Source organism: Exophiala bonariae (assembly GCF_035927105.1).
Source record: "Exophiala bonariae strain CCFEE 5792 chromosome Unknown scaffold_41, whole genome shotgun sequence".
NCBI classification, from domain to species: domain Eukaryota; kingdom Fungi; phylum Ascomycota; class Eurotiomycetes; order Chaetothyriales; family Herpotrichiellaceae; genus Exophiala; species Exophiala bonariae.
The window spans coordinates 142,046-159,941 of NW_027042516.1; the positions used below are offsets into that span (position 1 = coordinate 142,046).

Genomic DNA, 17,896 nt, shown 5'->3' on the forward strand with positions numbered 1-17,896 from the left:
ACTGTGAAGATTGTGCCATCGATCGAATTTCGCACAGGAACGGAGACCAACATCGAATACTGCAACTCCAGCACTCTCACTTCACCATCCTCATACGGTCTAAAATCTTGTGAGCTTCGACCGACGCCTAAAACATCCTCCCATTCTGGGGCAAGGCTCCCTGATCTCCAACAAAAAGCGGATCATGGATCGGTTCGGCGGTACCCCGCAAGACAACATGGCCACGCCCACCCTCAGCTTCACCCAAAAGCCGACCAGACCAGCACCACCCGTGCCTGACGTCCAATTATTACTCAAACGACTTATGGAAAACCCAAATTTCGACTACTATCATCAGATAATCCACGACTATCTCTATGCCGACGATCATACCTGGTCAATCTTGTTGCTTTTGCGCGATGATCCCACTGGTCTCTTTTCTACCCATCACCGATCTACGACACAGACGCCCCCACAAGATATTTTCCAGATAATCTCTGAAATTAGAAACAGTGCTAACTGGGGTCGAGAGAAGAGCGCGATTGTGAACCGAGTCAATAGCGGAAAGCGGAAGCAACCTTTCAACGGCCATCCCGGCTTCTCCCACAATTACACTCGTCGACCACAGTTCAACCCTTCATTGTCGGCCTCAAGAGTAAGCCAACTAAGGAATGTTTCAAACGTTCCCTCTCTTGACTATACTTGCTCAGATAACCTCAGCAACTATGTGGAATCATCTAACCGAGATGCTGGGTCTATATCGGTTGATGGTCGCAAAACGGCCCCTGATGGTTGGAGGTTCTTCTGTCCTTCGAAGAACTGCAAAAGCACCTACGCTAGGCAAGGAGACTATGAAAACCATATGGATCAGAGGCATGCAGAGTTCGGACCCCATAATCCCCAAGACTCGCTCAAAAGAATATCCCAGGGTTTCAAGGGCGGCAACAACCCTCAAAATGAGCACCTCACACAGAACGCAATCAATAATAGTAACACTAATTCGCCAGCACCACCCTTCCATTCGTCCACTCCATTCTTGCAACTTTCGACGCCCAATGCCCTGAGTTCTGATGCGCAACATCACCAGGATGTTATTCCCGACCTGCTCCACCCCACTGGCACGCATATTCATTTGACTCCCCAAGATATCGAGGACCCGACCCACTTGGCTTCTCGCATCAATCAAAGCAATTATTTCTATCAACACTTTGTCGATATCTTTGAAGGACAACCATTTTTCCCAGATCAAAATATTCAGACTTATATGCCACAGAATCGTACCCACTACGACAACGAAATGACCATGGAATAAGCCGGGCCTGAGATTTAAATCTTTACCATACAGAATAATTCCCTGCACCAGTATTTCTGGTGCCGCTGCTGTGTATTCTGTGGCGAGTCAGGATGCTAATCAGGACCGCATCGTCAGCATCTAATAATATACCGCCCATTGCATTGCTGCATAACGAAGGAGAGCAACTCTCACTTTTTGGGGAAATTTTAATTCTTTCATTCGGAGTTTTTGGACAGGGCATTGGCCTGCAACAGCGAAGGAGTTGTTTTTGTATATCATCGGAGCGGCACTCTGCTTTATTCAAATTGTCTCATAGAAAGTGTGGCATTTGGCGGTGCACGAGAAGGTGAGGCATTAGCAACATGTTGATATCCAATTTCGGTACCGATGGAGTTCGGAATTGAACAACAAAAGACGTTGAGGCCGAATTATCGGAATTCGAGGCTGGACTACACCACAGCTCATGCGGCTTCCGCCCGCTACTTACATGACACGGCGCAATATTGCGATTTCGAGATACCCCATTGGATGCATCATTGATGCCATTGTACAACAGCAAACCCAATCACGAGATGACAGCAGCCAGAAAGCGATCATAGAGGTGATGAATGACCATGTAGGAGTAATGATTGCTTGAGCTTAGCCTGAGTACCCTGTATTGTTGACGAGAGAGTGTGGCTATGTGACTTGGCCTACATGCCCGATCTGACTTAGCAACCTAACTACTTAGGCACCGGGGTATCGAGTTGTTGACCACGGTCACACCCGGATACTCGGTATTCAGCATATCTTAGCCTCCTAACTAGATGGCCAGCTTGGAGTGCTACTCGTAAAATACGATCAGCTCGGCACTGGAGTTTTACCTCGGTGCGTCTCGGTCGGTGTCAGGCTGCCGGTGCGGGGCGTTTTCTTTGCAGATAGTAATCATGGATCGTTTCCTCTGGAACAAAGAAAACTAGATACAACACACCTTTCCTGTTGTTTGCATTCCTCTGACCTTACTTCGACACTCAATTACTCATTGACATTGTTGAAAATCCACAACTTGGTTGTAATACTGCCATATCAAAGTTCACCACCAGATCACACGCCCATCATGGCACCTAAATCGCAGACTAATGCCTATGTCCTAGGCGTGGGCATGACGAAGTTTATTAAACCACGTCGTCTTCGCCCATATACTGAGCTTGGCTTTGAAGCTGGTGCTAAAGCTCTCCTAGATGCTGGCATTACTTACGATGATGTCGAGACAGGCATTGCATGCTACTGTTACGGTGACACCACATCTGGCCAGCGTATCTTCTATCAATTTGGAATGACGAACATTCCCATTTATAACACCAACAATGCCTGTGCCACGGGTTCTACTGGCCTACAGCTGGCGAGGACCTTGGTGAGAGGTGGAGTGGTCGACTGTGCAATGGTTATTGGTTTCGATACTATGAACCCCGGCAGTATTAAGTCGGTCTGGAACGATAGACCAAGTCCGATGGGATTGGGCACTAAGATAATGGAGGAGACCTACGGAAAACACGACTCTCCTAGAAATGCGCAGTACTTTGCGAATGCTGGAAGGGAGTACATGGAAAAGTGAGTATAGCGCTAGGACCCCCATGGTAACATTATCGTCCTTGTCGAACGTCACTAACGGTCTTGTCCTCAGATATGGTGCTGAGCCTCGTGACTTTGCGGAGATCGGCCGTGTTTCCCATGAGCATTCTTCCCGTAATCCCTATGCCCAATTCAACCAGGTTTACTCGCTTGAAGAGATCGAAAAGTCACCAATGATCCACTATCCGATCACCAAGCTCCAATGTAGCCCGACCTCAGACGGATCCGGTTCTGCGGTTATCGTCTCCCAGAAATTCCTCGATGAGAGACCCCACCTGAAATCGAAGGCAATCCTCATGGCAGGACAGAGTCTAATGACTGACTCACCCAAGCTCTACTCCCGAAGCGCAATGGACCTCGTTGGATTTGACATGGCAAAACAAGCTGGAAAGGCTGCATTGGCCGAAGCTGGTATCAATGCGAAAGATATCAAGGTGTGTGAAATGCACGATTGCTTCAGTGCGAATGAGCTCATCACTCTTGAGGCTCTGGGCTTCTGTGATGAGGGCAAAGCCCACCACATGGTGAGAAATGGAGATATCACCTACGGCGGGCAAGTTGTTATCAACCCATCTGGAGGCCTGATCTCCAAGGGTCATCCCTTAGGTGCGACTGGATTGGCACAATGCTGTGAACTGACATGGCAACTCCGAGGATGGGCCAACAACGGCCGACTTGTCAAGGGAATAGACTCTGCTTTACAACATAACCTCGGTCTTGGAGGAGCAGTCGTTGTTACTGTCTACAAACGGGCTGATGGCAAGAAGAACACAGATGCCACAGTCAGTGATGCAGAAATTGCCAAGTCGAGCGGCTTGGGATACAATCCTGCTGTTGAATGTAGACAAATCACTAGTGACGTCGCTGACAAGATCCGGAGCAAGGAGGCCAGGTCTGACTATGCATTGGGCGATACGCCAGAGAGGTTGCAGGCGAGATTGTAAACGTCTTCCAGAAGATGAGCTAAGGCATATCTCTGAATTGTTCCTGCGGAAGACCCAAAATTGACATCGTGTTTGTATGATAAGAGCAAGTTCGAGAATCCTTCAAAGCTTTCTATCAAAGACGAAGAAATTTACTAGCTTCCACCACCTTAAGTGTCTTCCGAGGTTTGTTATCGGGACACGATAAGCCAACCCCGCACGGGGTAAAGATGATCCAGGATCCGCTTGGCACTACCCCGCATTCCGGTTGATTTGACATCACTGCCGTGCAGTTTAAGCTTTTCGATTGCGCTTTAGGCTTGCTCGGGTAGTTATGCTTTTCTCGATACAGGATCTTCGCTTGACCGGGCCCTAATTCCATGATTCTCCTTCCGGGGAGAGCTACTAGTACCCATTGATGTCATCGGGAAGCTTGGAGGATGGAAACCAGGCACAGAAAAGTCGGGAGCTTGCTGCTTGATAATGCCAGCTTAAATGCATGTGCCAGAGCGGATGGTAAACTATCATTCTTCTCTGCATGCTATCATCCTTCGTATCGTGGATCACGCGGCCCTCGAGTATTTATCATGTTGGCTCTATTCATCGCAGCCTGCGCTGTGTGGCTTCAACTTGGCCTCGCTCAGAGCTCTGGCTCGTGTCCAGCAGTGACGCAGCACCTGACAGACCCTCCTTACGAGAATTTCTTCTACTCTGACTGCAATAGTGATACACAAGTTGTGGTTACCAGTCCGCTACCTGACTCGAATCTATCCATCATCGGCCCTCGACTCGTCGTTGCTTGGCCCGCAGGCAACAGTGGCATCTGTACCTTCTTCCAGCCACAGAATGGTGCAAATGGTTCGCTAGCTATTGAACTCGTCAATTCCACAATTGGCACTCCCTTGGCTCCGGTATTCAGAAATGCGTCTGATTCCGACTACCCAGTCGTTGGAGTGCAGGGAGTACTTGCATTCAACAGCTCTGCGACACTAACCATCCCAATTTTGGGTAGCATCAGAACGATTCGCGATTTTACCGAGGGGCCCAGTCTGCTGAGACCAGTGATCCAAGATGCTGTCAACGTTACCCGCTTCAATGGCACAGGGGCCTCTTTCTCAAGACTGTGGCTCGACAACGTAACCACTACTACTTTCACAATGATGCCGTCCAGTAACACTCAGACGAACATCACCATCGACTCTCGCAACAAGACTATTTCATTTGGTGCCGGGTTCTACATATTCTCTGCGAGTTTCAACTATCCCCAACTCACCCAACTTGCCCCGGATCAGGTTCTGAATACCGCTTCACAGTCACTTATCGAGCAGCAGCCTGATCAAACCACTTCTTTGTCTTTCTTGTCTTACACGGAAAAGCTGCTTGCCGGAGCATGGCGATTTCTGACTTATTTTGGTCGAGATAGCATGATCAGTGCGCTCCTTCTGGAACCAGTGCTGTCTCAAGGCAATGGCTCAGCCACAGAGGCTGTGATTGGCGCCGTTCTGGAACGTATCAATCGTACTGACGGCTCAGTCTGCCACGAAGAGACCATTGGCGATTACGCGACATATCTGAATCTTGAGGAGAACATTACCAGCACTGATCCAGGTTTCACATATCCTATGATTGATACCGACTTCTATCTACCAGTCTTGATGCAACAATATTTCAACAGCAGCCCTGATCGTGTCCAGCCCCTCTTGTCTCGAAAAGCAGGAACTGTCGACCCTGAGAACGCAAATTTGACATATGCGAATCTTACACTGATCAACGCTGAGAAGATCATGAATATCACCGCTCCATTTGCTCGAAACCAAACCATCGGAAATCTCCTTCATCTCAAAGAGGGTGAAATTGTCGGGCAATGGCGAGATTCAACATATGGCTTGGGAGGTGGCCAGATCCCATTTGATGTCAACACCGCGCTCGTCCCAGCTGCCCTCCGTGCTATCGCACAATTGGCACGCTCGGGCGTTTATCCAAATAATACCCGAGTGAACACGACTGCATGGAGAACTCTAGCCGACACCAATGCTCAAGTTTGGGAGGAGAAGACCCTCCAATTTTTCGAGAGCAACATCACAGCCGACGAAGCAAGAGATCGGCTCCAAAACTTTGTGGACACTGCGACCTTCTTCAACGGACCCACCAACGATTCTTCTCTACCAGAAGACGGCAACATCACTTCCTATGCGATCGCGCTGCAAGGCTACAACAACCTCTCATCCGTGGACGTTCTCCACAGCGACACTGCATTCCGTCTTTTCTTCCTGAATGCATCATCGTCGAGTCCGGAAGCCGAGGCGCAAGAAACACGTTTCATCAATGCAACAGCCGACAGCCTTGTCAGACCATTCCCAGCAGGCTTGCTGACACCACAGAGTATGGTTGTTGCAAATCCAGCACTATCCGGCTCGGATGTCCTCACGGAGAACTTCACCAACGCCGCCTACCACGGAACTGTGGTCTGGTCGTTCCAATTAGCCATGATGGCCAAGGGTCTCGAAAGACAACTTGCGAGGTGCAACTCCACGAAATACGTCGCGCCCAATACAACCCAGGTCCCACAGTGGTGCGACGATGAGACCGTCGAACCGAACGTTCGCCGCGCTTATAACGCTCTCTGGGACAGCATAGAGAATAACGCTGCCCAGCTGCAGAGTGAAGTGTGGAGCTGGACTTACAACAATGATACTGATACCTACACTACCACACCCCTTGGAGCGCTGCCGCCTCCACCGGGGGTGAGCTCGGGAACGGAAAGTAACGTTCGTCAGTTATGGAGTCTGACTTTCTTGTCGGTAACGAGAGATGCTAGTCTGGCGAATGATGATTCTTAGTAGCAAGATCTTGGGCACTACTATGTAGTAGGGACTACTTACTGAGTAGTTAATCTTTACATATCATATGATGGATTGGTAATGTGCAGGTATTGAACAAGCAGGTTGTGATTAGACCTGGGTAGCAGTAATTATAATCGTCCAGGACGTGGAACATGATGACAGAATGTCTGAAGACTTCTTCAGGGCCATACTAAGTATACAAATCAATACGTTGTGAAGTCTAGTACTTAGGTCTAGTCGCTTAAGTAATTATTAAGTCCGCAGTATGCAAGTCGACCTTCTAAAAGTGCCTTCCCCACTTTCTCAAGGTCGATTCTGCAGACTGTTGGGTGATTGCCATTCATGACAATCCCTCAGGTGAGTCATATTGCAAACATCAACGGCCTGGACTGTACGTCTTCTGATTCATCTATGTTTGAATCTTTTGATGCTTAGTGAGAAACCATCGACCATAGCTGTCTAGACTGGAGATGGCATTGTTTCGAGCTTCCAAGACCATCAATCTCAGCACTGGCCACATATACGCATATCTCTACCACCGAGCGTCGCAAAGCAGTAGTCTTCCAACTCTATTGTTTCTCCACGGCTTTCCTAGCAGCGCCTATGATTTTCGCTACCAGGTGGATTACTTCGCGCCGAAGGGTTATGGCGTCCTGGTTCCTGACCTGCTAGGTTATGGCGGTACCTCACAACCCATCGACGTGCAGAAATATAGCATGACAAAGATGGCCCGGGAGATCGTCGAGATCCTTGACCACGAGGGGATGTCCAGCGTGGTCGGCATTTCGCACGATTGGGGCTCTGCACTTCTCTCGACGCTGCTGCGACAGCACCATCAACGATTTGATGCCTTTGTCTTCATGGCGACGTATTACGGCGCGGCTCATCCTTATTCGAGCGACAGTGTCTATGATTATGGGAAGCTGAAGGCCATGGCATTTGAGAAGTTTGGGTTCAACGCATTCGGGCATACGATGTTCCTGGGTGATTCCGAGAGGGCAGGGAAGTTGCTGGACGACAATATCGAAAGCTTCTACGATCTTGTCTGGGCCAAGGACCAGGAACTTTGGAAGTCGTATTTCAGACGAGAAGGTGGGATTGAGGAGTGGGTTACAAAGGGGAAGAGGGGAGATGTTGCAGCTTGGGTGGGCGATGAAGAGGACGAGCGAAGGAAGATCATCGAATCTTGGAGGATGGGGAATGGTTTTACGCCAAAGTGTATGTGGTACAAGCAGTTGTTGGACGGCGTCTCGGTGGCAGACGAGCCGGGTAAGTCGAATTCAACTACTAAGTATCTCACCTCTCATGAGGCAAGAGGGCTGACGGAATGGATGTATGCAGCGGACGATTCGAAAGAGCCATTGAAGATCTCACAGCCAATCCTGTTGATGATTGAGCAAAAGGACGTTAAAGGTAGGGGAGAGGGAGCAGAGCAAACTGCCCAAGAAGTTTCAGAACAGGTCTATGTCGAAAAGTGCGACACCTATCACTTTATGATGCTCGAAGATTCCAGGGGAACAAATGAAAAGCTTGAGAGATTTTTCAATCAGCAATTGGGGAGATCTGATGGTGCCCATTGAACTTATGCTCCGTGAAGGGTCTAATCCCAGAGCACCACCTAACTTGTCCAGTGGGCGTGGGAGAGACAAAACGTCCAATATCAGGCAGGTGTCGATGCTCTCTTTACCAGCTAAGATACTTAACCCAGGGTTTCTCCTTCCCAGCCGTGAATGCCCCTGAGACCGCAGAATCATTACTAAGTACTACCTAAGTTCCCCAACCTCTCGGATGCGTCGTTGATCGAAAATGAGATTACCTAAGAACTTTATTACCTAAGTAATCTGCACATGAGTGATGAAATTTGAAAGCCGGTCAAGCTCCACCGTACTCTTATCGGGCGAAGTATTGAGTCACTCAGACACTTGTTCCGCTTAACTTTTAAGGTTCACAACTTCATTTCGAACTTGAAGCTGATCTGTCTGACCCCAGAACTTGTCAGAGGCCGTGGTACCAACAAGGTTACTCATCTGGGCAGCATGCAGCTCAGATTTCTGCGATGGCCCAATACAAGCCGATTCGCAGTGCCCTTCCTACCGCGCCTGAGGATAGGCTGCATGATCTCGCTGGTGCAGCCAGTCTCCATGGAAAGCGACCAAAACGCGTAGCATGTGTCAGATGCAGACAATCCAAGGTCAGATCCCTGCTGCTTGATACATGCAAAACTCGGATGGAATCTGTTCTGTCTCCTGCATACAATGAGGTTGAAGCTAACTCTGACCCAGCTTAAATGTGAAGGCCTGGACAAGAGCACAACTTGTGAACGTTGCGCCAAGCACTCACTGGTGTGCGAGATTGACACGGACTTCAAACGTATCAATAAAAGAGCGTAAGATGGTTCAGATCCTAGGCTCCTACGTCTCCGTAAGCCGATGTGGTATCATGTACTTACAAACAGCAGAAAGCTAGAAGATCTGTCTGAGCAAGTCAAGGAACTTCAATCCTTGATCTCTCGCTCTCAACCGGAGACAAATGGAGAGAAATTGACCACTGTTTCTCCTACAAGAGACACTCATCATACAGAACAAGCGATCGTCGACTCTCCAACTGCGACCACTGAATTGATACCCTTTCCTAATGTTGCGAGACGACGGTCCAATTCGCGGACTCAGTCTAGCGCTCAAGCAGATTTTACTCCCTCGTTCCGGGGTTCTTCAATCGAGTCTCCGGCAGTTTCCAGTCAGCGGGCACAGTCTTTCCACTTGTATAGATCTGCAAATTCGCGTCGCTTGGGAGATCTCCTCCTCGACCAGCAGCAAACCTCAAATCTATTTCAGGTGTATGGAATCCCAACCACCACAATGATAGCATGAAAAAAAGCTCACAGAACTAGGTTTTTCGGCCATTTCCATCCGCACTTTCCTATTTTGAATCCTAATCTAACGCCTGATGATTGTTACGAACGATCGCAGCTCCTTTTCTGGACCATCATTGCGATCGCTTCAAGAAGCTACGCAGAAGAAGCTGGCATTTATGCTGGCCTCAGAGCCCCGCTAGACAAGATGATGTGGGAGAAAATCTCGAGCACTCCGCACTCTCACTTGACTATTCAAGCGATTTTGCTGCTTTGCGTTTGGCCATATTCCTCACCTTCGATGATAACCAATCCTTCATTCATGCTCATATCGATCGCTAAAACCGCCTGTATGCATTTGGGCCTTCATCGACCGGAGATTCTTCAAGACTTTAATCGCGTCAAATTTCGAGTCCTGCCCGAGCATGTTGAAGAAGCTGCCAAAGTATGGGCTGGGTGCTGCATTGTAGCTGAAAGGTCTGCACTTACCCTCAATCCCAAAGGTAATATTCTGACGACGCCTCTAGCATCACCTCTACTGAGGGTCAAAGTCCGCTGTTTGCATCCACAGACCCAACATTGAGTCTCGCCTGCGATGATCAGAATATTTATCATCTGCCTCAACATCTGAGACATTTGCTTGTGATTCAACGATTTCTCAATCGTGTGAATTGCAGCATGACCGCGGATACCACCACTCGTGGCGGCCGTTCATCTGCATATGAAGCTGGAATGCTTCTTGCATCACTCGAGGACGACCTCCATCAACTCGAAAAGCACCTAGGTGTTGATGTAACAGGTCTGTCTTATCCCCCTAAAGCTATTTTCAACTCATGTCTAACATCATAGGCAGATGTTTGTAACATTTGGATTTCCAGTGCTGCCCTTCAACTCCAATCATACTACTTCCTCGAGCCGCTTGAATCGCCGACTCGAAAACATGGCCTTCTGCGGGCCTACCACACAGCGACTAAGTTGATTTCTCAGATGAAACATGCGACTGAGCAAAACAAATTCAATACTTCTGTTCCTCATTACTTCTCACAGATGGTGAAACTCTCAGCTTTGGTTGTCATGAAAGTGCTCTTCTCAAGTTGTTCTCGAATTTTGGACATCGATGCTGGGAAGAAGACGTTCAACGATGCAATCAGTATGCAGCGCTCAATGTCTGTGGAAAACAATGATTTTCCGTCACGGGACTGTGTAGTCCTGACTCATCTTTGGGCAATCAATCAATCATCTGCAACCAAAAGGGACGAAGAACCTACTCTAAGGCTCAACACACGCCACAGTGCTAGTGTACTCCATGATTCACTCTGGGTTTGGCGAAACTATTATGAGGAAAGAGCAATCAATACTGAACATCTTGGACGGCCGCCTCGAGTTCTTCCATCGCTAATCCAACACTCACCAGTCGCAACCATGGACACTCCAAATATCAATGCCCTTTTTGAGCAATATCCCACGCCCCAGGCCGGAGGTCTGGAACAGCAGCTTGGGACCATGCAAGACATGCAACAGCTGCAGCCGCGATTATCCTCGCAAGGCTTACAATCTGACAATATGGCTGGACCCAACAACGGGCTCTTGGTTCAAAACAACTCGATTATGAATGCAACGTCTCCTGACCCGTTCGACTTGATGGGTAACTACATGATACCTGAAGCAGAGTCCAGCGGCATGTTCTACCCTAGTTGGATGTGGGATGCGGGCTTTTCTCTCCAATCTTAACCTACGAATATCGCCTTTGCGACTTCGCACCTTGTTTAAGCTCAGAGTGATCTGTTGAACACCATGCGAACTCGCAAAAAACACTCGACTCGTCGACCCCGACTTCGGTATGATTCACGATCTACATATATCTCTCCTCCATCCACATTACGGGATACACCAGGAGACACGGGGAGTTCAAGCTGACGTACAACCTCAATTTGATTGGTGGTCCGAATGTGTGATCAATGGAACGTTGACCATGCTCTCGGCCCGCGATCGGTGTGATCGGTTTAATCCAATCATTCATTCATCCGAATCGGACTGATGATCGGTTCGCGAGTTCGCCTCTATGATCCACAGTACGTGAGTAAGCATCTCAAGTTCGCAATTGCTCAACGTTCCAATATACATTTATAAACAGCAGACCATTCAATATCCCCTTTGGAGTTTTTCAACTATTCCAGAGACGCGACTCATTCATTGCTCAACTACGAGTACTCAGAAGAAAGAACCATTCGGACACTTTTGCAACCTCATTTAACTCTTCATCAAAGTTGCCAAGGGTCTGTCGACATGGGCTCGATTGCTGCGGACTCTGTCGGCATTGCCCAGCCTAGTGATCCCACCGGGCCAACCGGACGCCTTGCGAATTGGATCGGCAAAGTCACCCTTGGGGATGTACCCGTACACATTCAGAATCGAGCAAAGCATATCATTCTTGATGGCATTGCCTGCCTGATCGTTGGTGCACACCTCCCCGGGTCCGAAGTCGCCGCCAAAGCTATTTTCGACATGGAAGCACCAGGAAAATGCACGGTGTTCGGCTGGGGTGGTCAAAAACTGAGTCCCCTCCAGGCAGCATTGTTAAATTCAACTTTCATCCAAGGATTCGAGCTTGACGATTGGCACTCGGAAGCACCTCTTCACAGCAACAGTCTGGTGCTGCCAGCCCTTTTAGCCGCTGTCGAGCATGACATCTCTTCACAAGTTTCAACGAAAAAGGCACCTTCCGGGTCCGACTTACTCCTGGCGGCTATTGTTGGATTTGAAGTTGGCCCGCGTGTCGGACTTGGACTTTATGGTGCACATATTCTTTCCATGGGTTGGCACTCCGGAGCAGTTTTTGGACCGTCTGCTGCAGCTGCATCTAGCGGCAAGCTACTTGGCTTGAGTCCCGGTCAGATCGAAGACGCCTTGGGCATTGCTTGTACACAAGCTGGAGGTCTCATGTCAGCCCAGTTTGAGAGTGATGTAAAACGTATGCAGCATGGATTCGCCGCACGAAACGGCCTGTTCGGTACACTGCTCGCGAGGGGTAATTATATTGGCATTAAACGAGTCTACGAGCAAGACTATGGCGGTTTCTTGGCCTGCTTCAGCAGGGGCAATGGCAAAGAACCAACGCATCTCCCAGAAGAGGTTGCAAAAGACTTGGGCACGACGTGGAAAACTGAAGGCATTCGTTTAAAGGCATACTCTGCAATGGCAGGCACTCACTGTACGGTGGATTGTGTGAGAGACTTGCAAGAGAAATACCCTACCCGGATGAAGGACTACAAGAAAATCAATAAAATAACGATCGAAATGGGTCAAGCCATGTACCATCATGGTGGATGGGTCGCTGAACGTCCCTTGAAAGCCATTGGTGCCCAAATGAACAACGCCTATGTTGCGGCGACACAGATTATCGACAATGCTGTCACACCTGCTCAATTTAGGCCAACAAATCTTGACAGAGACGAGGTCTGGGATTTGGTGGAAAAAACGACTTGTGTAGAGGAGAATGATCTCCAACATAAATTTGCCACAAGACTCACGATAGCCTTCCAAGCAGATGGCGACAGTCAGCCCTCGGATACAGTCGAATCTCACCTTTCTGGACCAAGAGGTATCTTCCCCGAGCTATCTAATGAGGACATTATTCAGAAGTGGAGAACGCTTGTCTCAGGGCTGATTGACGACTCGCGACGTCAAAAAATCGAAGACCTGGTTTTGAATCTGGATAGTTGTGAGCAACTGACGGATTTCATTGAGCTGCTCACACCACCAACCAAAAATCCATTAGCTTAAAGCAACCAGCCGTGGGCAATACTATCTCTTGACAATATAGTGCGATGTCCTATGATAACTCCCTTTCAGTACATGTTCGTCATGCAAGTTAAACACCACCCAACTGAATGACTTACGGCGTTCCCAATCAGGCCTTCGCAGACGTTTTAAGCCGCAAGCCATCGCAACATCAGGCTCAACAGCCAGGCATCCACTCATCCTCTCTTGCCACCTTGGAAGTCTCGATTCTTTTCCATAGCATACGACGAGGGGTAAAACTTCAAGCGCTCACAAGGCCCATTCGGAAGCTGGCGGGACTCATTGTTAGTGACATACCTAGGTAGCTATCTCTGATGATAACCCAAAACTTTGCCCCAAACCTTGATCCTATATACTAAATCTCACTGTCATAAAGACCGATCGGGCCGATGTATAATTGACCAGTCACATATCAAGCCGCACGCGGTGAATTCATCATATGAGCCTCCTTATACAGGACAATGGTATGAATGACTCTTCTCTCCGAGCACTTCGTACCAAGTATTCCCCACATCGGACTTCTGGTCAAGGTCGGCCTTCGCTATGATTTGGCGGGGTTACAGGGGCAGTTCGGCAGGCCAAGCTCCTCCCGACCATTGAGAATCGCTGCTGCGGGATGCCTGGCGGCTTGGCCTGGATATGTGGAGATCCGGGGGCTTATGAAGCTTCCTTGTATAAATACAGCTTTCAAGACCTAGGAAGATATCATATCCAAGTCACGAACATTCAACAGTCTCTCGACTAAGTTGCAGGCCTGCAAAGTTGTCCCCTTGTTGCTTTGAAAGCCAGGTCCTTCGTACGAGCCAGACCAAGTTATCCCCATCAAATATGGAGAAACAACATACAGAGATGGTGCACGTCGAGGACCCGGGGGAGCAAGCTATCGATCTCGAGATCCAGAAGTCACCAGCCATGTCTGAGAAAGCATACGTGCGCGAGGCTGCGGATGCCGAGAAGACGAAGAAATCGGCAGCGGAGCGCAAGCTCGTCTGGAAGGCTGATGGCACTATAATTCCTTTGGCAGGACTCATCTATCTCGTCGCCTATCTGGTAAACACACCCATTCCCTACCACACCGCGTTGATGTCTTAGACTGACCATGGGCCATTGTTTCCTACAGGACCGCAACAGTATCGGCTTGGCGAACGTTATGGGCATGTCGAAGGATCTTGGAATAACCAATGCTCAATATTACAATTGCTTGATGATGTTCTGTAGGTGCTAATGCCCCAGCATTTGTTCAATCTTTGCGCCGAGTCAATTTCAAGAGCTGACGTGGAGTACACAGATATCGGCTATATCGTCTTCATGTTCCCAGGAAACATCGGGCTCAGAATTCTCCCTCCCCATTACATCCTGGGCGGATGTGCTCTTCTTTTCGGGGCGTTCTTGACTGCCATGTCCAGCGCGCAGGGGTATGAGACGGTGCTGGCAATGCGAGTTTTACTGGGAGCCACCCAGGCATTCATCCAAGGCCTTGGGCTATACTGCTCAATGTGGTACAAAAGAGATGAGGTCGCAACCAGGAGTGGTGAGTTCTCCGAACATCAGTGACTTCACAGGCACGTTCTGGATTGCTGACGTACATCGCCACAAACAGCCATATACTATGGTGCCGCGACCATTTCAGGCGCCTTTAGCGGTCTGATAGCCTACGCGGTTCAAAAGTCGTTGACACTCGAACGGACCGGCAAAGAACCGTGGCGATGGCTCTTCATTATCGAAGGATCTATGGCCTTGTTCGTCGGTGCACTCGTCGTGATCTTTCTCCCCCGCTTCCCGGATCAGCTCCGTGGACGCAAGCATTGGCTATTTACTCCTGAGGAGGTTGAGCTGGCCATACAGAGGATGAGATGTAAGTTTACTGACCAACACTACTGTCTACTCTTGTTCCAGTAGTTGTGCGGCTATCAATCCTCATAAGGAAACCCGTTAACCTCTTCTCCCAACAGCATATAACACGGTTGGTGCAAAAGTCAGCGCGAGACAGGCGTTGAAGACCCTCAAAGACCCTAAATGTTGGCTCTTTGGCTTGACCAACGCCGGTATTGCGACTGGAATTGCATCCGTGGGGCTGTTTCTACCAACCTTCGTAAAGGAGTTCGGTTTCTCAAGAGGTACAGTCAACAACACTAGTCCCTGAATACGAGACAGCCACGACCATGATGAAAAGCTAACATGCATTCCAAATCCACAGAACGAAGCCTCCTCTTCTCCGTGATCCCGTACGCGTGCGCTACCGCTGTGCTCCCGGTTCTAGCTAAGATCTCGGACTGCGTGAACCGCAAGGGGACCTTTCTGATCGGCACACTATCGACCGTCGCGGTCGGCTACATCCTACTGATGAGCGTGTCGTCCACGAACGTCAAGATCTTCGCCGCCTGCCTCATCACCTCGGGCCTGTACCCCAGCGTGATATTCCTGATCACCTGGCTCGGCGTCAACACCGGCGGCTTCACGAAACGCGGCACCACGTGGGCCGTGGCCGAGGTCTTCGGCCAGTGTTTCTCAATCATGGGCACGCATATCTACGATGGCCCCCCAAGGTTCATCAAGGGGCATGCTATCGTGCTGGGGTTCATCTTGCTGGGCATCTTCAATAGCTGTGTGTTGATCTGGTGGATGAACAGAGAGAATAAGCGGAAGGATGCCGAGGAGCAGGAGTACAGAGATAGAGGAGAGGTTCATCCGCATGCTTCCAAGTCTCTGGAGGAGGTTCAGGATGCACATATCTCATTCAGGTATATTTTGTGATAGGTCTCCAACAATTTGTGGTTCGCGAACGCACCGGAGCTCTGACACCGAGATACCAATTTAATGATGAATAGCAGCTTGTGGTCTGAGCTTAATAGCCCGCTATAGAATACTGGACGGAATAGGATTTGATAGATGAACAACCTAACAATATTTATCCCTTAAGCTCATAAAAATCATCACTCTATCTCTATTTAAGCTACCCATTCACGCATCGACAGCTTTCCGTAATACCTGCACAAACTGCCAAACATCGTGATAAGTATTATATAACGGCACAGGCGCAACACGAATAACATCCGGCTTCCTCTGGTCCGCGACTATACCCGCAGCCTGTAGAGCTTCACTGACGTTTTCCAATAGACCGGGCTTGAGCAGAACACTCAATTGAGCGCCACGTTGGGAAGGTTCGAGTGGTGTGATGATTCGGAATGGTCGCTTTGAGTCATCTGAGGGCGTGTCTTTGAGGAGAAGGTATTGTAGGTAAGCCGTCAGCTTCAACGATTTCTCACGGAGCTGTTCGATCGAAGTCTCGTTGATGACCGATAAGGCGGCACATAGCGAGGCCAGGTCGATTGCGGAAGGGTTTGAGATCTGGAAGCCACCTGCACCAGGAATGGGTCTGAATTCTGTGGCAAGGTTAGGAAGATGTCCAGTTCCTGCTGGAGAGATGAGTTGACTTACTGTTGTCCATCTGAAATCGCGAGGTCTTGTCTCCACCATACCAGCCCGTCAAGCGATGTCTGAAGACTGGCTTGTCCTCGCCATGCGGATACTCGACTTTGCCGTGCTTTTCATGAACAAAAAGTCCAGCAATGGCGCCAGGTCCAGCGTTCATATACTTGTACGTGCACCACGCGGCGAAATCGACGTTCCAATCGTGTAGCTTCAGCGGAACATTGCCGGCAGCGTGAGCAAGGTCCCATCCGATGGTCAGACCCTTGGAGTGGGCATGACTGGTAATGCGAGGGATATCCAAGAACTGACCACTGTAATACTGGACTGCGGGGAGTAGTACTAGGGCGATTTCCTCGGCGTACTTGTCGATGGTCGCCAGGATTTTCTCCGTCGAGATGATGTGGTCCTGGTCTGGGTCGACCAGGATCATAGCTGCTTTAGGGTCATAGCCGTGCCATGAGATCTGAGATTCGATCGCGTACTATTTCAGAAGAGTCAGTCTCAAATTCACGTCCCATTGTCGGGCTTTTAAGAATCAACTTACATGATCACTAGGAAATGCCTTCCACTCCAGCAGGATCTTATTCTTCTTCGGCGTCGGTCGATAGAAGGAAGCCATCAACAAATGTAAATTGACACTCAAAGTGTTCTCAATCGCCACTTCCTCCTTTAAAGCCCCAACAATGCGACTCGACTTCTCAGCGGCGAATTCCGCCAGCGACTGCCAGGGCGTCAAGGGCGAGTTTTCCATCTCTCGAAAGTGGCCGTAGACATTTATCGACGACCATGTGTCGAGCTGTGCTTGGATGTACTTCGACATGCATTTTGGTTGTAGGCCTAGAGAGTTTCCGCAAAAGTAGATCCCCTCTTCGTCGTCATCGCTTGGTGCTGGTTTGGGCAGTGCCGTTGATCTTAAGGATGCTTTGGACGGGATGATGTATTTGTTGCGGAACTCCCTGAGAGGATCTGATGCATCGAGACTTCTTGCGTATTCTGCACTGTCGGCATTCTCGGGAAATACATGCTTTGGCACGATATTTGTTGTTTGTGCTTCTGGTGTTGCCAGTATTCCGGGCGCCATTTTTGTTGTGGGCGGATGGTAATTTCAGTGTGCTGAATCTGGGCTGATGGAAGCACGTTAAGACAAAACCAAGTTGATGTG

The 17,896-nt window shown here is 49.2% G+C and overlaps 8 protein-coding genes across 8 annotated transcripts; 7 read left to right on the forward strand and 1 right to left on the reverse strand.

Moving 5' to 3' along the window:
* Positions 1-217: 217 nt before the first annotated feature.
* Positions 218-1,291, forward strand: LTR84_010318 (uncharacterized protein; the record flags this gene model as incomplete). The annotated part of the gene is made up of 1 exon (XM_064853855.1): positions 218-1,291. The coding sequence occupies one exon, from the start codon at positions 218-220 to the stop codon at positions 1,289-1,291; it is 1,074 nt and encodes a 357-aa protein (XP_064700590.1).
* Positions 1,292-2,369: 1,078 nt separating this feature from the next.
* LTR84_010319 (uncharacterized protein) lies at positions 2,370-3,828 on the forward strand (the record flags this gene model as incomplete). Its single annotated transcript, XM_064853856.1, has 2 exons — positions 2,370-2,863; positions 2,937-3,828. The coding sequence occupies 2 exons, from the start codon at positions 2,370-2,372 to the stop codon at positions 3,826-3,828; spliced, it is 1,386 nt and encodes a 461-aa protein (XP_064700591.1).
* Positions 3,829-4,394: 566 nt separating this feature from the next.
* Positions 4,395-6,647, forward strand: LTR84_010320 (uncharacterized protein; the record flags this gene model as incomplete). Its single annotated transcript, XM_064853857.1, has 1 exon — positions 4,395-6,647. One exon carries the CDS (start codon positions 4,395-4,397, stop codon positions 6,645-6,647), a length of 2,253 nt encoding a protein of 750 aa, XP_064700592.1.
* Positions 6,648-7,120: 473 nt separating this feature from the next.
* Positions 7,121-8,230, forward strand: LTR84_010321 (uncharacterized protein; the record flags this gene model as incomplete). The annotated part of the gene is made up of 1 exon (XM_064853858.1): positions 7,121-8,230. The coding sequence occupies one exon, from the start codon at positions 7,121-7,123 to the stop codon at positions 8,228-8,230; it is 1,110 nt and encodes a 369-aa protein (XP_064700593.1).
* Positions 8,231-8,706: 476 nt separating this feature from the next.
* LTR84_010322 (uncharacterized protein) lies at positions 8,707-11,232 on the forward strand (the record flags this gene model as incomplete). Its single annotated transcript, XM_064853859.1, has 6 exons — positions 8,707-8,841; positions 8,933-9,036; positions 9,109-9,486; positions 9,541-9,978; positions 10,029-10,300; positions 10,355-11,232. 6 exons carry the CDS (start codon positions 8,707-8,709, stop codon positions 11,230-11,232), a joined length of 2,205 nt encoding a protein of 734 aa, XP_064700594.1.
* Positions 11,233-11,787: 555 nt separating this feature from the next.
* LTR84_010323 (uncharacterized protein) lies at positions 11,788-13,284 on the forward strand (the record flags this gene model as incomplete). The annotated part of the gene is made up of 1 exon (XM_064853860.1): positions 11,788-13,284. One exon carries the CDS (start codon positions 11,788-11,790, stop codon positions 13,282-13,284), a length of 1,497 nt encoding a protein of 498 aa, XP_064700595.1.
* An 846-nt stretch (positions 13,285-14,130) lies between these two features.
* LTR84_010324 (uncharacterized protein) lies at positions 14,131-16,056 on the forward strand (the record flags this gene model as incomplete). Its single annotated transcript, XM_064853861.1, has 6 exons — positions 14,131-14,352; positions 14,423-14,516; positions 14,591-14,833; positions 14,903-15,157; positions 15,255-15,419; positions 15,500-16,056. The coding sequence occupies 6 exons, from the start codon at positions 14,131-14,133 to the stop codon at positions 16,054-16,056; spliced, it is 1,536 nt and encodes a 511-aa protein (XP_064700596.1).
* A 207-nt stretch (positions 16,057-16,263) lies between these two features.
* BNA52 (Kynureninase 2) lies at positions 16,264-17,815 on the reverse strand (the record flags this gene model as incomplete). Its single annotated transcript, XM_064853862.1, has 3 exons — positions 16,264-16,685; positions 16,741-17,215; positions 17,279-17,815. The coding sequence occupies 3 exons, from the start codon at positions 17,813-17,815 to the stop codon at positions 16,264-16,266; spliced, it is 1,434 nt and encodes a 477-aa protein (XP_064700597.1).
* Between the last annotated feature and the right edge of the window lie 81 nt (positions 17,816-17,896).